General features: G+C 42.5%; 1 protein-coding gene across 1 annotated transcript in view; it reads left to right on the top strand.

Annotated features, from left to right (window-relative positions):
* Positions 1-20,899, top strand: part of NKAIN2 (sodium/potassium transporting ATPase interacting 2) — a 572,885-nt gene that overhangs the window by 538,805 nt on the left and 13,181 nt on the right. The window contains exon 5 of the mRNA XM_040599422.1: positions 7,412-7,472. Coding sequence (XP_040455356.1) covers positions 7,412-7,472 — 61 coding nt within the window. The remainder of the gene's footprint in view (positions 1-7,411; positions 7,473-20,899) is intronic.

Here is a 20,899-nt window from a genome sequence, read left to right as displayed (position 1 = left end):
AAAAGACTTTATGCTAAGCACCTTCTAGACAGCTGATATAAAAAAGATTATGATGCACTATTGAAATAAATGCATTTTTTATCACTCTTCTATTTTCCAATGTGTCTAGATTTATCTGTATTTATGATTCATGTTTTTACCATGCCTGCTGAAAAAAAAAAGAAAAAAAGAAAAAAAAAAAAAAGAAAACCTCTGGGTCATCTTTCAGCTTAAAAAAAGAAAGAAAAATAATTTGACAACTACATAGGCTAGAAATTATGGTTTCTTTGGTTTCTTTTGATCTGATTTTAAATTTCATTATTGTCCACTAGATGTTATTGTGGACATGACAATTTAACATTGTATTTCTTTCATAATTATTTTATTGCACAGAATAAAGCTACTTGGACATAATAATGAATTATTCTTTCCAGATAGCACAGAGATAGTTAATTCTCTATAATAATGACTGCAGGGCCACATATTCTACATTCCCCATCAGGAATCTGGCTCGATATCAATAGTTTTCCAATGCTTTTTTTATGATGAAAGATAGTTAAACTTGGAGGAATGACAGAGTTCTCATAATGTTAAATGTAAGCACAAATAAAAGCATACCTCAACAGAGTAGTTTCCACAGAACACAGCAGTTTTATATTAAACTCTAGCAATGATGTTCACTCACTGATGCAGCACTGCTGCAGGCAGTGAAATCATGCTTGAAAGGGTTTATGCGGGGGGCAGCTTTAGAACCCCCATGACACTGACTTAATTCTACAGATACTGAGAGAAAGGTCTTTGTATCACCTTTTCTGCTAAATAATGAGTATGATTTTTCTGAGAATCAATGCACTGGAAGCTTCCTAGATAGTAGTTCTCCATTTCTTCAGATGCTCATAATGTGTGTGTGTGTGTGTGTGTCTCCAGCCTCCAAAAACCCATTTTAAAGAAACATTGTTCCTTAAATGCACAGCGTTACAAAGGCTTTGTATGTGCAGCCCCCTGAAAGCTTAAGAAATATGAGTAAATTGCACATTGGTAGACATGTAGCATCACAGCTTTGTAATATAAAGTTTCCAGGGCCAAAATTAACATCCCTGTAATTCTGCATTACTATTGCTTGAAATAGCCCATTTTTTTGCTAAGGTCTTAAAACCACAGGGTTTCTAGAATCCTGCAAAAACTTAATAATGAAAAGTAAATACACAAGCCTCTGCTGTTTCAGAAGATACATCTTTCCATAGCAAAGCACAATGGGTTTGTGGGGTTTAAGTCTACAGTCCATTTCTCCTGAAAATGTCCAGTTGTAGAATAAAATATGCTTATTCAGTGAAGCCAAGACCACATGCTATTTCCAGAACCCTTAACTCATTCGTCTTCATCATGATTCTTGTCGTCATCACCTTATCCCACTCAGACCTTACCCACTTTTAGGTTTTGTTTCTTCCTTGCTGCCATTGTTTTGTTTAAGGTGTTGTCTGGCTTGATAAAGATAACTCTTAATAATTATCTATACAGATATTGCTTTAAAAGAGGGAAAGGTGGGGTCCTTGACCAGGAATGATGGGGTTTCATATAACAGCCTTTTTCCCAAATCTGGTGCTATTTGCAGTGTATGAAAACATTCATCTCCATAAAAGAAGTGAGAAAAAATAGCAAGACAGGCTTTTGATCAATACCGATTCTGATTAAGTTTGATCACAGCACTTGACATTTTAAGCAAGTGTGGAAGTACACTCACAGGAAACTCAGGATCTGCTAAGAGTCTCTAGCAGTGTAACAGGACACTGCCGACTTGGGTAGGGAATGTTCTGTCTATTTTTTTGTTTGCCTTATATGGCTATAATAAGTCACTAAGATGCATTGACTTAATTCTGTAATTAATCTCATTGCCAAACCTTCAGTAGTGCTGTTATATTACTGATTTATTTTAGGCTTTTGTTTCTCTTCATTTTTGACTTGGCAGAAGGAATGCTGGTTTTATCCAGGTGTTTTAGATGGAAAACAAAATAAAATAAAAGCAATTTTAGAAGTGTTTGAGATCATCACAAACAAAAATGGTCATCAGATGCCATCAAAGTAACACCCAGGGAGATGGTGCAGGGATGGCCACTGTGGGACTTTTAGAAAGGGCAGTGTTCATTTACACTCTCATATGGATGTATCAGGGAAAGATGTAAAAAGCAGATTTTTTCAAGCTGCAGAAAATGAGGTTCATAAAAACATGCACTCACTAATCACTATAAGTATAAGTGAACAGGAGTGCTGTTAACAGTTCCTTCTCCTCTGGAGGCCATACTACAGTATTAAAATGTGAATGGGACAGATGTAGACAGCTAATCTGGATGTGTCTGGGATCCAGAACTGGTCTTCTGTTCATTGCACTTATTTCTTTTTATTACTACATGGTTTATAAAAGAAAGCTCAGTTAATTAAACAAACAAAAAACAAAAAAAAAAAAAAAAAAAAAAAAAAAAAAAGAGAGAGATGCAAAGCAACAAGAGTTTTAAACCTGGCATTCCTAGTATTAAACTGATTTTCTGAGACAGTCAGGCTCCATCTCTTCTTTATCTCTGAGGACTTATTCCCTTCCTTCTCACATAAGACAAAAATATTTCTGAGATACTGAATCAGGAATACTCTGCTCCATGCAATTCTTACACTAGACTCAGTACTGCTGTATTCAGGGGCTTCCCAGGAATATATTAAGTGATGTGACTAACCTTTATCATTTGGGTTTGGGTTTTTTTAACTCATCTTCCTCTCCAGGGGGGGGACTGTGTTCAGAAAAGTGTTTTGTTTGGAATTTATTTTATGTATTTTGTGCTGTACATAGGTACGTTGCAGTGTGTTTTTCTTAGAGAAACAAAGCCAAAAGAATACATCTTGCACTATAAAAAGGGTGGTAAATTTTGTGAGAGTCCTTCCCCCATGTGGGAATTCATTATCAAATTTTGCTAACTGGTCCCCAAGAGACCTCTGCTACATGCATAGATGAGCTGTACCCTTCCTACAGGAAGTCCTAGTCCACTGTGGAAGAGGCATATCCCTGGTCTCCATCCCAGAGGCCTCTGTAGTCACGATAGGCTCAGGCCATTGAGCATCCTCATAGTAAAAACTATCACATTTGGCTCTGAACTTCAGCTCCGAGTGCATGCCCTTTGCTGCTGATGCAATTAGAAGACAAATTTTGAATGGCTATCACTGAATCAGAACGGATACAGGCAACCCCTCAGGAATCCCAGACCCTGGAGACGAGACAAAGTCTGGAAAAAAGAATACTTTCTCTTGGTTGATGAGCATTGAGTTAGAGATCATTTAGGCAAACTTGACACCCACAAATCCATGGGCCTTGACGGGATGCACCCCCCAAGCGCTGACGGAGCTGGAAGATGTTATTGTCAAACCATTCTCCCATCTTTAATAGGTGATGGAGGGAAGTAGAGGTGCCTGAGGACTGGAGGGAAGCCAATGTCACTCCAGTCTTCAAAAAGGGCAAGAAGGAGGACCCAGGAAACTACAAACCAGTCACTTGCACCTCCATCCCTGGAAAGGTGATGGAACAGATCATCCTGGAGGTCATCTCTAAGCACATGGAGGAAAAGAAGGTTATGAAAAAGTCAATATGGATTTACCAAGGAGAAATCATTCCTGACCAATCTGATAGCCTTCTATGATGGAATGACTGGCAGGGTAGATGAGGGGAGAGCGGTGAATGTTGTCTACCTTAATCTCAGCAAGGCTTTTGACCCTGTTTCCCATAACACCCTCATAGATAATCTCAGGAAAAGCAAGTTAGGTGAGTGGACAGTGAGGTGGCTGAACGGTAGAGCTCAGAGGGTTCTGATCAGTGGTGCAGAGTCTCAATGAAGTCCTGTAGCCAGCGGTGTTCCCCAGGGCTCAGTGCTGGGTCCAGTCCTGTTCAATTTATTCATCCACAACCTGGATGAAGGGACTGAGCCTCAGCAAGTTTGCTGATGATACAAAATTGGGAGGAGTGGCTGACAGCCCAGAAGGCTGCGCTGCCATCCAGTGAGACCTGGACAGGTTAGAGAGTTGGGCAGAGAGGAACCTCATGAAGTTCAGCAAAGGCAAGTGTAGGGTCCTGCACATAGGGAGGAATAACTCCACACACCAGTAAAAGGTAGGGGCTGCATGCTGGAAGGCAGCTCTGCAGAGACGGAAGTGGGAGTCCTGGTGGGCAGCAAGTTGCCCATGAGCCAGCAGTGTGTCCTGGTGGCCAAGAAGGCCAGTGAGATCCTGGGGTGCATCAGGAGGACTGTGGCCAGCAGGTCCAGCGAGGTGATCCTCCCCAGCTACTCTGCCCTGCTGACACCACATCTGGAGTGCTGTGTCCAGTTCTGGGCTCCCCAGTTCAAGAGAGATGGGGAACTGCTGGAGAGGGTCCAGTGGAGGGCTACAGAGATGATGAGGGGACTGGAGCATCTCTCTTAGGAGGAAAGGCTGGGAGAGCTGGGCCTGTTTAGCCTGCAGAACACAGAGGGGATCTTATCAATGCATATAAATTTCTCAAGGGCAGTTGTCAAGAGGACGGGGCCTGGCTCTTTTCAGTGGTGCCCAGCGACAGGACAAGGGGCAACGGGCACAAACTGCAGCACAGGAAGCTCCACCTGAATAGGAGGAAAAACTCCTTTACTCTGAGGGTGACAGAGCCCTGGCACAGGCTGCCCAGAGAGGCTGTGGAGCCTCCTGCTCTGGAGACATTCAAAACCCACCTGGACGTGGCCCTGTGCAACCTGCTGCAGGTGAAGCTGCTTTGGCAGGGGCCTGGACTAGATGATCTCCAGAGGTGCCTTCCAACCCTGACCATTCTGTGATCCTGTGATTGTGTGAAATTGCTTGGTTAAAAAAGGGAAAAAAAAAACCCAAAAAACTAATGTGGTGTTCAAATTAAAACAAAGTTATTATGTGTACCAAGCAAAGGGTTGGATAAATGTGGGAGAAAAGGAGGTTTATTTTATGAACTCTGATTATCTCATGGGAAAGAAACTTCTATTTGTATTTAGGACAGAACAATTTCTAGCTTTAAGGCACTCTTTTAATCAGCATGCTCATCTGATGAAATGCTGTAGGATTTACTTGTATATCAAAGGAGTCCCCTAGACATTTAGAGGATGCAACTGAATACAATTAAAAGATCAGTTGCAAGCACAGTTTGTAATACAGTTTTTTTCTGCATGTTGTGAGAAAAGTTTAATTATTAACATGTGGATTTGTGGTGTTTTAGCAGATAGTATTGAAATTTATTGCAAGAAAAGCTTTACCATTGTGGCCTACTAGAGATGCAACTATTCAGCTATCTTAGATCTGATGGTCTGTAAAAAGAGAACAGAGAAACTATTAAGCCAAGGTTCACATCCAAGAATGGAATCATTTATGAACAACCTTTCCAGGCCTCATTCATTGCTGAATTAAACCTCATGTAATGTCATTGAAGTCAATGGGGTTATGCAGGGCATAAGTCAGTGGAGCAAATTAGCCCCCTGTCTGTAAGCCAAGAAACCAAAGGAAAGAGTGGTCCAATAAAACAGAGATGAAATGCTGATATTAGCTGACTGCCACTGTTCTTGGTACAGTGTGTTCTTTGTGTCCAGCAGTGAATATTTCATCCTTCCCAGGTGTAAAATCTTCCCAGCAGCACTATAAGGCAGATTTATAATAAATGACAAAATTAATGATTTAGTTCTGTTGTAATGCAGCTTCTGGGCTCCCAACAGGAACTTAAGCATTTAGCAGACAACATCTATGCTGGCTGCAGTGTGATCTTCAAATCAAGTCCTGGTCAGAAAAGTCTTGGGGCTGGCCTTTTTTTTTTTTTATTTAACCATCTCTCACCCATACAGATGTTAGAAGCTAGCATTCATAGGTATAGAGAGCTTTCTACATAGAAAACTGACAGAAATACTAGCAATATCTGTGTAAGAGCGGGAGTAAATTAGGCGCAGTCACTGCCTCAGAACTAGGAAACAGAATGGATTTGTTTGCATTTCATGTATATGGGCAATATTAAGGCGTCTAAGAACCCACAATCCTGCAGTGAATGTAGGTGTCCCTTGGATTAATGAGGAAAAAAAAAATCCATTTGCACTAACCAGCATTCATGGTCTTGTCTTGGATTTCACCCCTTTTACTGTCTGATTACTTTGTCTGAAATTAAGATCATCATCTCCCTCAGCCGGACATGATGGGTTTTGCACCACGCACACAGAGAGCTCAGTCCTGGCCTCACCCTTTAGGCATTTTTATTATCTGTATAAGGAACTAATTCCAAAAGTCTACAGTATTTGGGTTTGCAGCTCATGAAAAGACCTCTGTGAGGTGACCTGTACAGAATAAAACATTTTGACACTACGGCTCGCTTTTCACTACAAAGAGATCAAATAACCTGAATTCCTTTGAGATCCTACCATGCAAACTTCAGTGATGAGCTGCAGGATAAAAAACGGTTTGCTGGCAATCAGTAGAGAAAACTCTCCAGACCTACATGTAAGGAAAGCTGTGCAAAGCAGGCAACACATGGCACATATTGCTGCTCCAGTATCTGTTCTGTTGCTTCTGGTGTAACTTCTCAGCAATGACAGAACTTTGTGGAGAGACTGGCAGAGGACTCAGATGATACTTGGCCCGTGGCATGTGTGATATTGACCATTTATTCCCTTTTGTTATTTTTTCAGGTGATAGTGTCAGATAAGCAGTCTGCCATAGTACTTGAGAACGACTCCAGATCCTCATTTTCATTAAATCTGTTGCTTCTGTTTATAATCCACTTCTGGGCATGCTCTGAGGAGAGGAATGAAGTGAACAAGATACAGAATTGCCAGCTAAAGCATGAGACACTGCTGTAAACACATCCAGACCTATCCAAAGTGCTAGATGTGTCTTGAGGCTTCAGGGCTATTGCAGATATGGGAACAAGTCCCACTAACCTGCAGCCCTAATTTCAGTTGATAAAATATCACTATAAAGACGGTTTACAAGTGCACAGAACTAATCCTCAGTTTAGCTAGCAAGGTTCTGCTAAAAACCAGAGTTCATCTAGAGGGTCAGGTTTTGTTGGGTAACAAATCTGATTTTGACAGAAATATTTACATTTTCAGTGGCTAAAAATCCATCCATCTAATCAGCCATTTGTTTTCCTGGTTTTGAATAATTAAAAGGAAGCCAATTCAGTAATGGAAAATTTTTGATCAGTTTTTGGAAGATTTATCTAAGGGTGTGTTTTTCAAGAAAGATGCAAAACTCCCCTCACTATTTCCAATTAAAATTACCAAAATATTGTGAAAAATTATCATTACCTCATCAGAGTCTGCTGAATTTTGTTATTTCTGTTTCTGTTGTTGCTTTTCTAAAACCAACTCTTGTTTTTCTATTCTATTTGCTTTATATCTAACGCTATTACATTTTGTTTCAGCTGGCGGGCTTCATCTATGCCTGTTATGTTGTGAAATGTATTACTGAAGAAGAGGACAGCTGTAAGTACTAAAGCTTTATTACATACAAAATGGATTATTTTTTTTTTTTTTTTAAATCACCCCTCTGCTATGCTGGCTTTTGCTGATTTCAACCAAAATGCCTTATTATACTGTAGCCAGAACATGCTTTCTGTCCATCCTTCTTGATCTAAAATTTGCAAATGCCTGAAAGACAAAGGACTCATGAAATGCAGCCTTAAAAATCCCTTCTTCTGAAAATATCACTGTGAACTTTTTTCCTCACAGTTTAGCTTAAGGCATTAAAAAAGCAAAACTCCCAATTGGTAAATAAACCTTTTTTTTTCTTTTTTCTTATTCCAGATTGTTATTAGCTATCCTCAGAGCAATTGGTTACCACTGAGGGTATAGCTCTTCTCTGTTGACTTGTGTGTTGGCTTGTAAAAGCACTTCTGTCAAAAAAAATAGCTTTAGACCATTGCAGGACATTCGTTTATGAGAGGTGAAACTGTGGAGCTCCTCTTTGTTCCTGCTGCTCCCAGGATACAATTACAAGGAGCAAAATGATTTCTTGTAGATGTATGTTTGTGTTTCTTCTGCTTGTTTATATCAATAGAAGCCTGTTGAGCAGACATTGCTCCTATTACATGCTATGGAGTCAAACAATTTCATTTTTTCTCTAACCTTGATTTTTTAAAAAGGGCCACTGCAGCATTTTGGTACATCTTGGGATTCATACTAAAGTACTTTAAAAACAAGTATCAGAACTGCATGTAACTTTGATAAAATATACATGAATTCTAGAGAGAGCTCTGCAACAGGAAGCTGAAGGGGTTTTATTTGATTGAGAGCACTGCTAGGGCTGCTGGGGGTTTCTTTGTCTGTTCTCCTGCGTAGAAAATAGCTGCAACCCTATAATCTATTGGCAATACAGTGCCATGTGAGCCATCAAGGGGAGATTTAGTGCTGAAATCAAACCACATTTTGGAGGTCTTTCTGACTATCCTCATTTCAGTTGTCTTTGTGTTTCTGTGGAGGTGAGGAAGGCAGAAGAGTAAAAAGGGTTTGGGACAGGTGTGTGGAGCAGGGGGATGTTGCAAATAAGTCTTGTCTTTTTAGGGAGAAGGACCCAGTCATATGTACTTCCCCCTAATTTTCCATTAAGTGTATTCACTATCCACAGAGCTGGAGGAGAGTGATTCTTTGCTCCCCAAAATGAAATCCCATTTAATACTATTCTGCCCTCTCTTCCAAAGGCTTAAATCTTTTTTTTCATTCTTCTGTAATGCTTTAGGGCACGATTTAGTAAAAAGCATGGAAGGGACGTGTGACTTGGCTCACCAAACAAGCGCAGAAGTCGGCGCACGTTTGAGAGATGCCTCCTGTGGTCTGTAAAGCGGCATTCCTGGCAGCAAAGTGCCACAGCCAATATGGTATTGTTTTCTACTCACTGTGGCAAGAGCTCCCTGTTGTTCAGAAGCCACAGATCATCATGTTTATTTGAACCTTTTCTTGCCGTCATCTTGCCTGTTTTGAGGCTTTTATTAGTACACCTCAGCCAGGCCTCTTCTTCCAGCCAAAGAACCGTCTTACCCATCTGTGATCATCTCTCTGAAGTAGCAGAGCAAATCCCCACCCAGCTCAACGAAGCCAGCACAAGCTCAGGCTCCACAGCTTCATCTCTGGTGAGATTTGGAAGCATGGCTGGAAAAAAGGAGAAAAAGGGGACTTCTGCGGCTGAGTTGTCCTAACACTGTAATAAAGTTCAGATCAGATTTGGCCCCTCAAGGTTTTGCAATATTAAAGCAGCTTTAATTTCTACTGAGAGCTGCATGGAGTAGAGAGTAAGAATGATTCTAGTGTTCTCTGTGTTCAGACACCCACCCTGACACGTGCTGAGCGCTCACTGTGGCAGCCAGGGGCTGCAGTCTGTACAGACAATCACTGCTCAGGTTTAATTTTAGATTATTTCCATTTAGATATGTTTTTTCCCATTTTCCTTCCCTTTTGGCAACACACCCATCTATCTTGCTTCTCTGAGAAGCAGTATGTCCTTTATGGATGCCATGCTATTTAGTAGTTATACTCCAGGTGATGCCTAAGTGTAATTTCCTCAGTACGCTCACAAATCACAGGATCACAGAACAGTCAGGGTCGGAAGGCACCTCTGGAGATCATCTAGTCCAGGCCCCTGCCAAAGCAGCTTCACCTGCAGCAGGTTGCACAGGGCCACGTCCAGGTGGGTTTTTAGCACCTCCAGAGCAGGAGGCTCCACAGCCTCTCCGGGCAGCCTGTGCCAGGGCTCTGCCACCCTCAGACGAAAGGAGTTTTTCCTCCTATTCAGGTGGAGCTTCCTGTGCTGCAGTTTGTGCCCGTTGCCCCTTGTCCTGTCGCTGGGCACCACTGAAAAGAGCCCGGCCCTGTCCTCTTGACAACTGTCCTTGAGAAATTTATATGCATTGATAAGATCCCCTCTGTGTTCTGCAGGCTAAACAGGCCCAGCTCTCCCAGCCTTTCCTCCTAAGAGAGATGCTCCAGTGCCCTCATCATCTCTGTAGCCCTCCACTGGACCCTCTCCAGCAGTTCCCTGTCTCTCTTGAACTGGGGAGCCCAGAACCGGACACAGCACTCCAGATGTGGTGTCAGCAGGGCAGAGTAGCAGGGGAGGATCACCTCCCTGGACCTGCTGGCCACAGTCCTCCTGATGCACCCCAGGATCTCACTGGCCTTCTTGGCCACCAGGACACACTGCTGGCTCATGGGCAACTTGTCATGGCGTCACCTCAGGCAGACTGGGAGGATGTGAAGGAGAAAAGCTTCTACAGGAAGCACAATCAAGTTGCTCTTAAGCTGCTTGGGCTGAATTAGCTTTGCTCTCAGAGTAACTGGAACAAGCAAAAAAAAAAAAATATTTTTCCATTCTTTATGCAGTTTTTATTAAGACAACAAATGAGCAAGAGTAGAATTATGCAAACATTTCACTGAGATTAACCTACTCTAAGATCACTAAAGGATTAGGAATGGAACAATACAGTGATCAAATCAGGATCATAACTAGGGCTTAATCAGCAAGTCTAGAGGGTTTAATTACTCACACACCAAATAAATCCAGCAACAGGCTCCCTAAATCAAAGCAGAAGTTTGCACTACCTTTCACGATAACAATATTTTTTGGGTTAATTCTGCACCAAGGATTAAAGAGGAAGTTGCTTTCCCTCTTGGTACAGTCCCAAGCACCAGAGATGAACTGCAGCACCCATCCTCAAGGGTCAGACAAGGAAAGCTTTTCCCCAGCTCCTTCCCTTGGTGGTAGTTTGTCATTCCCAGAGTTCCCTTCTGCATCATGTTCCTCATGGCTGCATAGGGAGGAGGAACCCTGAGCACCTCAGGTCTCCATCTGGCAAAGATGGGGAAGGATGGGTTCCCAGCAGGACTGCTGCTGACTCAATGCTCTCCTCATCGCTGTTGCCACTGGTAGACCTAAGCCATTGTCATTCTTACCTCACTGTCATTATTAGCTGCAGCAATTAAAAATAAAGCATGACAATGTCAGCAACAATCATTACTTGGAGGCATTCAGTGGCTGTAAACTTATCAGAGTTCCTCATTTGTTTTCCAAAATCATATTATGCCTGCATTTTTCAAAGGCTGCACATTATTATTAATAACATTGAGATGTGCATTTAATGTGCATTTCCTCCCTAGCAGTTTGGCTCCCTGTTATAAGATGTTACTGCCTTACTAAAAGAATATCCAATGTATTTTTGAAAATTTTATTAAATATACAGATATTTTGTGAAAAACTCTGGAATGTAAGCAATAAAGCAGCATCCCCCTGGGGCTTTTTTGTCTGTAAGTGATTAAAAAAGAAACCTGGGTTACTGAAGTGGGAATTCTGCACTCACCTTGCAGATTCTGTTCAGGGAAAGGGGACTGGGTTGTTATTAGAGGGACAGCTTTGACTGGAAGAGAATCCCAGCCTAGAGAAAATTCACCAAATCAGTCTGTATCCCACAGTGAAATCCTAATCCAGAAGTCTCCCTTGCAGACCCAGACAGGGAGAAGAAACAGCATTTACCTACCATAATGCAATGGCAAGGCAATTAGAGAACAAATATGGCCTGTCTGACTGTTCCCTGACTACCCTGAGGTACAACCTTTGCAGTCACACTAGCTGGGATCCAATTTGCACATACGCTATCTTCTTTTCTCTTGGCATTGTTTCCAGGTAAACTGCAAAGCAAAATAAATTGCAACTAGATTAAGTAGATTGCTGCTGCATATTCTTCAAGCCTAGTTTTTGGGGATGTCTGGCACAGAAGCTCTAGATAACTCTTTAAAATTATGTCACACACACACTCAAACATGTAAAAACTTGAATTCAAGATTTATTTGAATTACTTAAGACATTCAGGAAGACAATACCACAGACGGGGGATAACTACTGGTGAGCAATACAGTATAGTGATAATGTGCCAATAAACTCAGTGGCCAACCACAATCCACCCTGGGATACCAGGCCTGACCTGGGAAGTAAGAAGGTGATGACCAGTATGAAGGTGATGACAAAGATTTTCTTATAAAAGACAATATTAAATTCATTGGATGTGAAAGATGTGACATTTTGACAAACATCTAGGACAGGTAGAAAAGCCTGTTAATTTTATTTCTGATAAATGCTGCCTTCCACCTTTGGGCAGGTTTTTTAAGCCCCCATACTTCTGTTTCCCATATTTAAAATTAAAATAATGACAGGGACAAACTCACAGGCGTGTTGCTTTGTAACTTTGAGCTTCTGGCATGAAAGGCACTACTGAAGTGTGGAATATGCTCAGGTACCACTTTATTTCTGTGCCAAATGCTTTTCACAATCTGCTTAGCAAGACTTTACAGAGAAATAATACCTCAGCTTCCATCTCTGCTTAAAAATCTCTAAAACAAAGACAAAGAGAAACCAGTGGCAAACGTTCAGCTATGAATTCTGCTCTTTGCTTCCCTTCCCATTCTCTGATGAATATGGCTGTAAATCCTGAGACTCCCAGGACAGGAGAAAGATTGGAAGCAAGCAAAAACTAAGGCTGAGGGTGATGGCTGAAGATGACTGCAACCACCTTTCTGCAGTGAAGACTGGACTTGAATGCATCTCTGGAAGTTGTCCTGGGCAGCCTGACAGGGCTCTTCCCCACAGCTGCAAGGTGATGCAACAGCCACAGTGTAAGCTGCAGCCCTACTAGTGCAGGGTTACCTGTGACATTTGTGTAACACAACACAAGATAGGAGCTACTACATCTATCCAGCCCCATATCCAATACCCAGTAGTGAAGAACAACTGATGCCTTCCTCCATATCTACTTGCCATATAGGCATATAAGAGCACAGCAAGTTTGTGGTTCCCAGAAAGTCCTGACAGCGATTTGCAATTCAGGGACTTCCTTAGCCAGAAGTGGTCTCATTGTACTTAGTTTCCCACAATGGTCTTTTCTCCTGAAATTGTCCACCTATGTTTGAACCAAGGAGGTTTTTATCAAACACAGCCTCCCAAGAGAAGGAGTTCCAGTACCTCAGCTGTATGTTTTGTAAGTTTTGCACTTAGCATTTGAGTAATGTGTCCTCAGTCTTTGTCTGGAAAACACCATCTTCCATCTTCTCCTTTTCCATGCTGCCGGAGGTGACTTTAGTCCCACACACCCACGGCCACAAGTAATTAAGCCTGCAGTTTAAACTAACAATTGAGATTTCTAGCACAGTCAGTGGAGACAGGGGTATAACTCCAAAGAGCAATTTGCCCTATCTGTGGTAGACATCTCTCTCCCAAAAGGGTGAATCGCTGGTCTGGCTTGTTTGGTTAATGCTGAGGACAGCCTAGGCAGTCTGCAGAGGCAACATAGGAGCAAATAAGAACAGGAATAAATACAAGCCAATATTTATAACCCAGTTGTTCTCCAGCTGTTGAATGGGTCATTCATGAATGAGAACTCAATGAGCACGCTGCAAAAGCTGAAGCTGAAGCTTGGTTTTGCTCAGCTGCACTCTCCAATTTACAGCCTGTGGCTAAATTAGGAATTTACTTGTTTCATTTAGTGTGGTGACTGTTATGTGAACTGAGCAAACCAAAGGGAGGGAAATGGGATGCCTTCAGCTGTCAGGATGCTGATGGAAGTGTGGAGCAAGAGAAGCCTTTGAAATCCCATGGTGCCACCTCATGCTTGTCATCCTAGACAGCTGCCTTGGAGAGCCACAGTGCCACCAGGAACATTTAGGAAATTCCCTGAAATGCATCAATCTTCTGCACATACCAATAGCTGGTTCCTGTGTCATTATTTCCAGTCATGTCCTGTCTTGGAGGGGACCTTTCGCCGAGAAGAAGGCTGGTGTTGATCATCTCGTTCTCACCGGTGCAGAGCACAGGCACTCCACATCCCACAAGGCATGCTCACTGATTTGAAAGCACAGGCTGAAAATGTCTGAGCTGCAGAGTGGAAGGCTGAAGCACAGGGGAGAAACCCTATGGCGGGAAGATACAACAAGTGAAACCAGCTGCATTTGAGATGCAAATGGACCTCAGCAGTCCAAGGTGTCATAGGGCTTGGCAGATGTTACACAGACTGGTCTGTGATCATTTGGCACTGCACTGCGGAGAAAGAAACAAACGTAAAGCTCAGAGGAGGCGCAGTTTGTTTAAATAATAGCAAGTAATTAGTCTGAAGACAAAATCAGTGATGGCATTTTATAATTACAATTAATTTAAAGGTTAATTTCCTTTGGTGCTAAAATCTTATTTAAAACATTTACCAGGAAAGAAAATTAGGATGTTACTATCTAGATGTATAGAATGCTTCTGGGAATCCATGCCTATTATCACTAGAAAATTAGGTTAGACTCAAAGTGGGAATTTCAATTCATTTTAGTGTATAATAGATGGTGGTCAGGGCCTTAAGTCAGAAGGGTTGCTTAGGGTAGACTGTGCAATTTGCATTTTCTTTGTTTGTGGGATTAATTGCAAATGTTTCCAACAAAAGGGCTGAGTTTATACATGAACAAGCTTGACATGAAAAGAAAATTGGTTATGGATTGCTGCCTTCGTAACTAATGAAGTTGATGTTCAAGGAATCCTTAGGAGACAGGGTTGTGCTATGAGTCAAATATATAAATAAAATCACAAAGGGGGAAATGGTGGTGTTGCTGGCTCCATCTATTGTAACTTCTCTGCTCCCTCATTGTCTTCCCTGCCACTCCCCTTGCATCCATCACTGCCTCCTGCAGGGATTGTCAACCTCAAGTTTAAAAAATGTCTAAATAACATAATGTAAGGCTTGGAGGAAGTAACATTTCCATTCCAGCAGCTCATCACAATGGGATACTGCTTAATAAAGTCAATGCATTATAACAGCCAGGGAGATACACTTAACTTGCATCTTTTTTCTTTTAACTATTCACCACACATTTTATCTTTTCAAGAAAGACACATTGCAGGAGTGTTGGAAAAGATCCACACGTGTTAAAAGGGAATGAACAGTTAACATCTCTTTTGTGAAGAAAGATACATTTCCTGCCAAAACGTTTTGAAAATATTATTTTTCTGTCATTATTAATTGTTTCAGGGGAGGAACACAAAGAAGTCCAAATCATAAAATTATGTCCCACACAGTTGTGTCAAACCAGCAGCAGAAATGAGGTAGTAACTAGTGACAGTTCTGACAACAGCCACAGATGATTTGAAGAGGCACTCAGGTTGTTGCCACCACTAATAGGACGTGGTCTTCCTGGCTATGGAAATGTTTTGTCATTTAAAATTAAACTCATATTCAAAACCAGGAAAACTTAGCAAAATCCAAGACTCTCCGCAAGCTGAAAATCGCATGAAAAGTGCTTTCAGGTGGACTGTTGTGGGGTTTATTGATGCTGGTGGAAGGCTCCATTTCAGTGTCAGTCATTTATTCCTCCTTTGCACTGGATGTGGAGGGCAGGCTTTGGAGGCAGACTCTCCTGCACTGCACCTAGGGGAGCATCTCCTCCTTCGTCCCGATGGAGGGAGGGCAGCTCAGACCATGCAGAGCGCAGGTGGGGGAGCAACCCACAGGCCTCCTTCCCCACCCTGGCTTCCCAGCCTCCAAGGGCGGCTGGCTGCCTCCTCAGGGGCTCAGCCAAAACGAGCAGGTGTAACACCACAGGTCCTGGCCAGCCAGGCTGGGTCCGGACTGAAGGACTGCAGCGTCTCAGAGAGGAGCAGATATGAGCTGCTGCGGGTGGACCAGACTCAGTAACCGTTTCCAGCAGCCTTGAAAAGGACACCTGCCCACAGCCGTAGTGTCTTCCCCACTGAGACAGTCAGCATGAGCTCCTCACGGTTTCCTACATGCCTGGGATACCTTTGTACTAAATTATTTTTATCAGCATGCCTTCTGTTAAAGTTTTCCTTATTACTTTTCCTTTTAAATATCTAGATAGGTCTTCATTAGCATTGGATTGTTAACTTCCATAGATTTGGTCCTTAATTCTCCACTTTGCTGCACCTACTAATGACTCTTTCTAATTTATTAGTGTGGTGGTCACACTTGGAGGCCACTGCCCCAGGCATTTTATTTTTTCTCTTTGTTTCTTTTTTCCTCTCTTTATTGCTTGCCCCCAGCAATGATCTGGCTAAGAACAATTTTTTGTAACGATTCATTTGATAACTTCTATGATAATTCAGTCTACCTCACATTTTCTTTAATTCTTAGAATGAATTGTCAGTCAAAAACTATGGCAGGGCTATATTTTTTTCGCTCTGTACTCAAGCATGAAAATTTGAAAGCAAATAGTTATTATTCAGCAGTGTCCAGGTCTGTCCAGTTTAGAAAAATAGTACATTCTTCAGACTATTAATGTTCTTATAGCTGAGTGGAGGTCTTTTACAGACTCTTTACTGAGCACTGGTCAAGCCCCACTGCAAGCTTGGACAAGCCTTGCAAAGCCTTGCAGGGGTCAACTGGCAGCCTACCTGACTGCAACCCTATTTCCAGGTCTATAAGCTTGACAGGTGGCTTGCTGCATTTATCAGATATAAAAGGCAGCACTGAACATTTCAGTCCACTATTTCTCACTGCTGCAGCTATCCTCCAGACATTTCCTCCTAGCCTCTGGCTCTTATTCTTGCCTGCCCTATCCCTGGTCCCTGTTTCATCCTTCAGCTGCTGCAGCCTCACTCTTGCCTCCCAGCCCTTGCTTGGTTACTCCTGGTTGCTTTCATCCCGGCTCCTTTCTGCTCAGCCATGACCCAGCTTCCCACCTCCTCAACATGGTTCCCGTTGTTGGCCAGCCCTGCCTCCTCACCTCCAAAGCATCATCTTCACTGCTTCCTGACCTGAGGTTCTGACACTGACCGGACATATTCTCCACCTAGGAGTCTGAGACGCATTTTGGTTTCTCTAATTTCTAGACCCCCCAGCACTGTTCAAGTTGATATTTTCTGCTGGGTACAACCATGATCTGAGCTCGCCTTGAATGCAATATCTTTGTCCCTGCCTGGTCCTAATTATAGGAAGTGATAGGCTGAGATCCCTGTCAGTATGTCTGTAAGGGTAGTAACACCAGATGGTGCTTATCAGGTTTCACAAACCTGTGTACCTCCCCAGTCCTACAGCTTGCCTCAGAAGGGCTGACCAGAGAATTAGCCAGGGGATCAGCAGTAACAGAGACAGGAGAAGGTGCTGCAGGCCTTTATCCAACCAGAAACTTGATAAGAGGAGAAGCAGCTGAAGGAAAAGTCCCTGTGAAGCAAAAAAATTACAGAATAATAGTGACTAAAAGTAAACAGCACGGGAGTAGTGGCAGTGGGGCAGAACCTGAGCTGAGAAACTCCACCAAAAATTGTGGGGGGGTTTCCCTTTGCCATGATGTGGCCATCATAGGGTTTAGAAATGCCATGAGATTACAGTTTAAATATCTGAGGGTTTAGTTTCACCTTGCAAATGGGTGAGCTAAGATGACTTACAGGCCACTCCTGGCTGCTTGGCAGAAATGCAATTCATTGCACGGCAAGAACCAGACCGAGTGTCCAAGTCCTTACACTGTTCCTGAACCCTCCTGTGCCAGCAGGCAGGGCACAGCCTCACATACTGGCAGATCCCCTCCTTCCCCCTGCTTTCTCGGTGCTTGGCTCTATCCCATTTTGCAAGTCTAAATCACTGTGCACGCAGCACAAAGACCAATAATGTTTGATTATCATTGTAAACAAACTTTATTGAGATTGTGTTCAAGCAAACCTCCTCCTGTGTGCTATATTGTTGAACAGCCACCAGCCCATGCTCACAGCATAAAAAGGTAGCAGCACTAAAGTGTTTGGAAGTGTCTTCACCAGTGAGGCAGGTAGCAGGATACTGGCAAAGCTGTAGGAGCAAGCGTGTCCCCATATGTTCTTTTGTATTTTTTTTTTCCTCATGTCATTTCCAAAGTTATTAAAACCAAGCCTAATTTTATTCCCCTCCATTTTTTCTCAGTTTGGCCAGATTTTAGCTACCAGCATTTGTGCACAGCTCTCTCTTGCCTCACGCACTCACTTCTGCACCAGCAGTGCCTCCAGTGATGTTATTAGCCACAGTTTGTTTTGCCTTCTCCTCTCTCACAGCCATGCATGCAGTGGAATGCCTCACTGTGGCAGTGAAGCTTAATCACAGCACTTCTGAGGCCTGAGTCCAGTGGGTCAAGTCTTCAGGCTGCAGAACCACTGTACATAAATTTAAGACCTCACAGGTCAGATGCAGCACAAGTACACCACACATTCTTTCTCTGCTATACCAGGCAGGAAATATGTTCAGCCATGACATGCATGTGCAAGAAGGATCCTTGTGCACATGCACATACACTTCCCTGGTCATTAAAACCATCTTTATCATGGATAATTTGTAAAATTTTAATATTATTTTAGTGGGTTTGATTCATGAATATATTTAAGAGCTACCATGATGCCAAGCACTGAACAAACATGAATGTCGGCACTGTTTCTTAGATCTTGCAATCTCTATATTAGAAAACAGACGAGCGGTGGATACAGGCAGAAAATGAGCACAAAGAAACTATGAGCAAATGTTGTTCACTGTGGTAGACAGGAATATAAGGGCATCGGCAATCTAATTATTGCAAACAGAGCAAAAAGGAGTTTGAGGGAAAATGATGAGAACTGTGAAGACATTCTCACAAGGAGAGAAAATGTTTGGAAATTTTACAAGTATGGAGGTCAAGCTGGCAGCATGGGGACAGAATTTAGCTTTTAGAACTGGAAGGAGGAGAGATTGATGTGGCGTCTCTACAAAAGGCTTGAAGTATAAGAAGATTTAGCTTCCACTTTATGTAATGTAGAAGGTTAAATCAGTAGCAGAATGCAGAGAAGAGTAACCTAACCAAAAGATGAGTCCTGCAGCTTTTGTCTCCTTAACTCCACATTTGCTGAGTTAAAAAAAAAAAAAGGAACAATTGTGGCCTTTGACACTGAGAGCCCTGGGTAAATGTTATAGCTGTGTCAACAGGTAGAAAAGTCTCCCTCTTCAATATGCAAAAATAATCTTTGGAAATTAAATACTGCACAGCCCAAACCAAAGTTGACATCTAACTTACATCCTCAAGTGACAGGCAGACTTGAGGGTACAAGTGCCCTTGCTCACTATGGGAGGTAGCAAAGAAGGTTAGGGAGGGGCAACTGAGTTCTGGTTTTAGCCACGCTGAACTGGAATTGATGTTTAATTATCCATGGGTAAATGTCACAGTGAGAAGCTGAGATTTCAGTTTGTATAGAAGGAGCAGAGTGAGCACAAGCCAGGTAATCTGTGATACCTCAGAGAGGCATGACAGCAGAATTTGCACTTGCAAGTGCAATTACCCAGTTTACAGGATGTGGAGAAAAATAAAAGGCAGAGGTTACTGCTCATGGGACTCCAGCAGCACGCTGGTGGGAGAACCATCAGGAAAGGAGATGAATGATGAGGAGGATGAAAACCTGCAGAGGAGACAGTGGAGGCCACTGAGGCAAACATTTCAGGAAGACAAGAGCAGGGGCTGTGTGGAAGGTGGCTGGGTAACCATGAAGAGGACTCCATGTGCATGGCATTACCAGTTCCCAAATTTGGAAGAGGTGATCTGACTGTGGTTTCAGCTGCGTGCAAGGGACAGAAACACAAGATGGAAGAAAATCTACAGAAATGAAGGAGAGCAGCTCTAGAAAGTGTTTGAAACCATTGGGGGGGGGGGGGCAGGGAAGGTAGAATGGGACAAGCAGTGCTAAGGGTAGGGTTGATTTTTTTATGACAGGAATTTACATCTATTTGTATTGGAAGGGAAATGCAAAAAAAAAAAAAAAAATGGATCGGGAGTCTGTAACTGAGACAAGCAGAAGTTGGAACAACATTCCCATGCCTGCAGTAAAACAGAAGGGGAAATGAATGGTAAAAGGACTGGAAAAGGCTGGCACAGTGAAGAAAGGACTACTTTATCAGTTTGCTCATACAAGAAATGGAAGAGATGGTGTGCAGAGAAACAAGTGGAGATGAGAGAAGGAAAGCAGATGAGGAGGTGATGCAGGTGTCTGGGGTGGAACTAATAAAGCTGGAGAAGCTAAGCTACTTCATCAGGGAGATGGACAATGTGAAGGGAAAAGAATCAATGACAGAAGTCACTCTCATTACAGAGAGTAACTGCTGAAGACATTTGCACTTTTAAAGAAGGAGCCCCAGGCAGGAAGCAGCTGTGGTGGTGAAGGCAGGGTTGAGTGCTGCCAGTAGATTCACAGATGTGAGAGGCAGGGCCTCATGCATCAAGGGAAGGGATGAGATAATCAGCAAAACAAGCGATAATAGGAAAGGAACAAAGTAAGGAGAAGGTCTGAGAGTGTGAAAGCAGTAAAGAAGTCATCCATACTGCAGGTCACATGCTGCCCAAGTACATGGCTGTTTCCCAACTTTTCCTTTTCTTAGCAGGTAAAGCTACTCATCCTCCTCCACATGCCTAAACTCTACATCTTTTCATATCTAGTCTGCATTGATTTTTGCATGCCTACTAAAATGCAAGGAAAGCCGTAACATCAAGTCATGTTTCTATACACAATTGCCCTAAACAACTCTTTGGGTCAGACCTTAAGCCAATGTAAATCATCATTGCTTCAATGAAGTTACTGAAGCTATAAACATATAAATTAGCTGAGGACTTGGATCTCTGTGCTTCTGTATTCATATCTTACAGAAGAAAATTTCTTTTAAGTAGAGTAGTGTCTAGTCTTCTGGTTTCTATTTGGTATCTTTCCTTCTGCTTTCTACAGGAAGATGTTATTGCTTTTATTCCACACTGTTTCTTTTCTCTTTGTCCATCTGTTGATTTCATCAGCTTCAATGTTTCTTCCTGCAAACTTTCCAGAAAATCCCTTCTTCCATATGAACATCCATGGAAATCGGGGTCTTTTTTATGCATTCTAGTTTAATGGTCCCTCTACACACCACAAACTT

The sequence above is a fragment of the Falco naumanni genome, chromosome 6 (genome assembly GCF_017639655.2).
Source record: "Falco naumanni isolate bFalNau1 chromosome 6, bFalNau1.pat, whole genome shotgun sequence".
NCBI lineage: Eukaryota > Metazoa > Chordata > Aves > Falconiformes > Falconidae > Falco > Falco naumanni.
The sequence above is the reverse complement of the archived record's forward strand: the minus strand, read 5'-3'. Positions and strand labels throughout refer to the sequence as shown.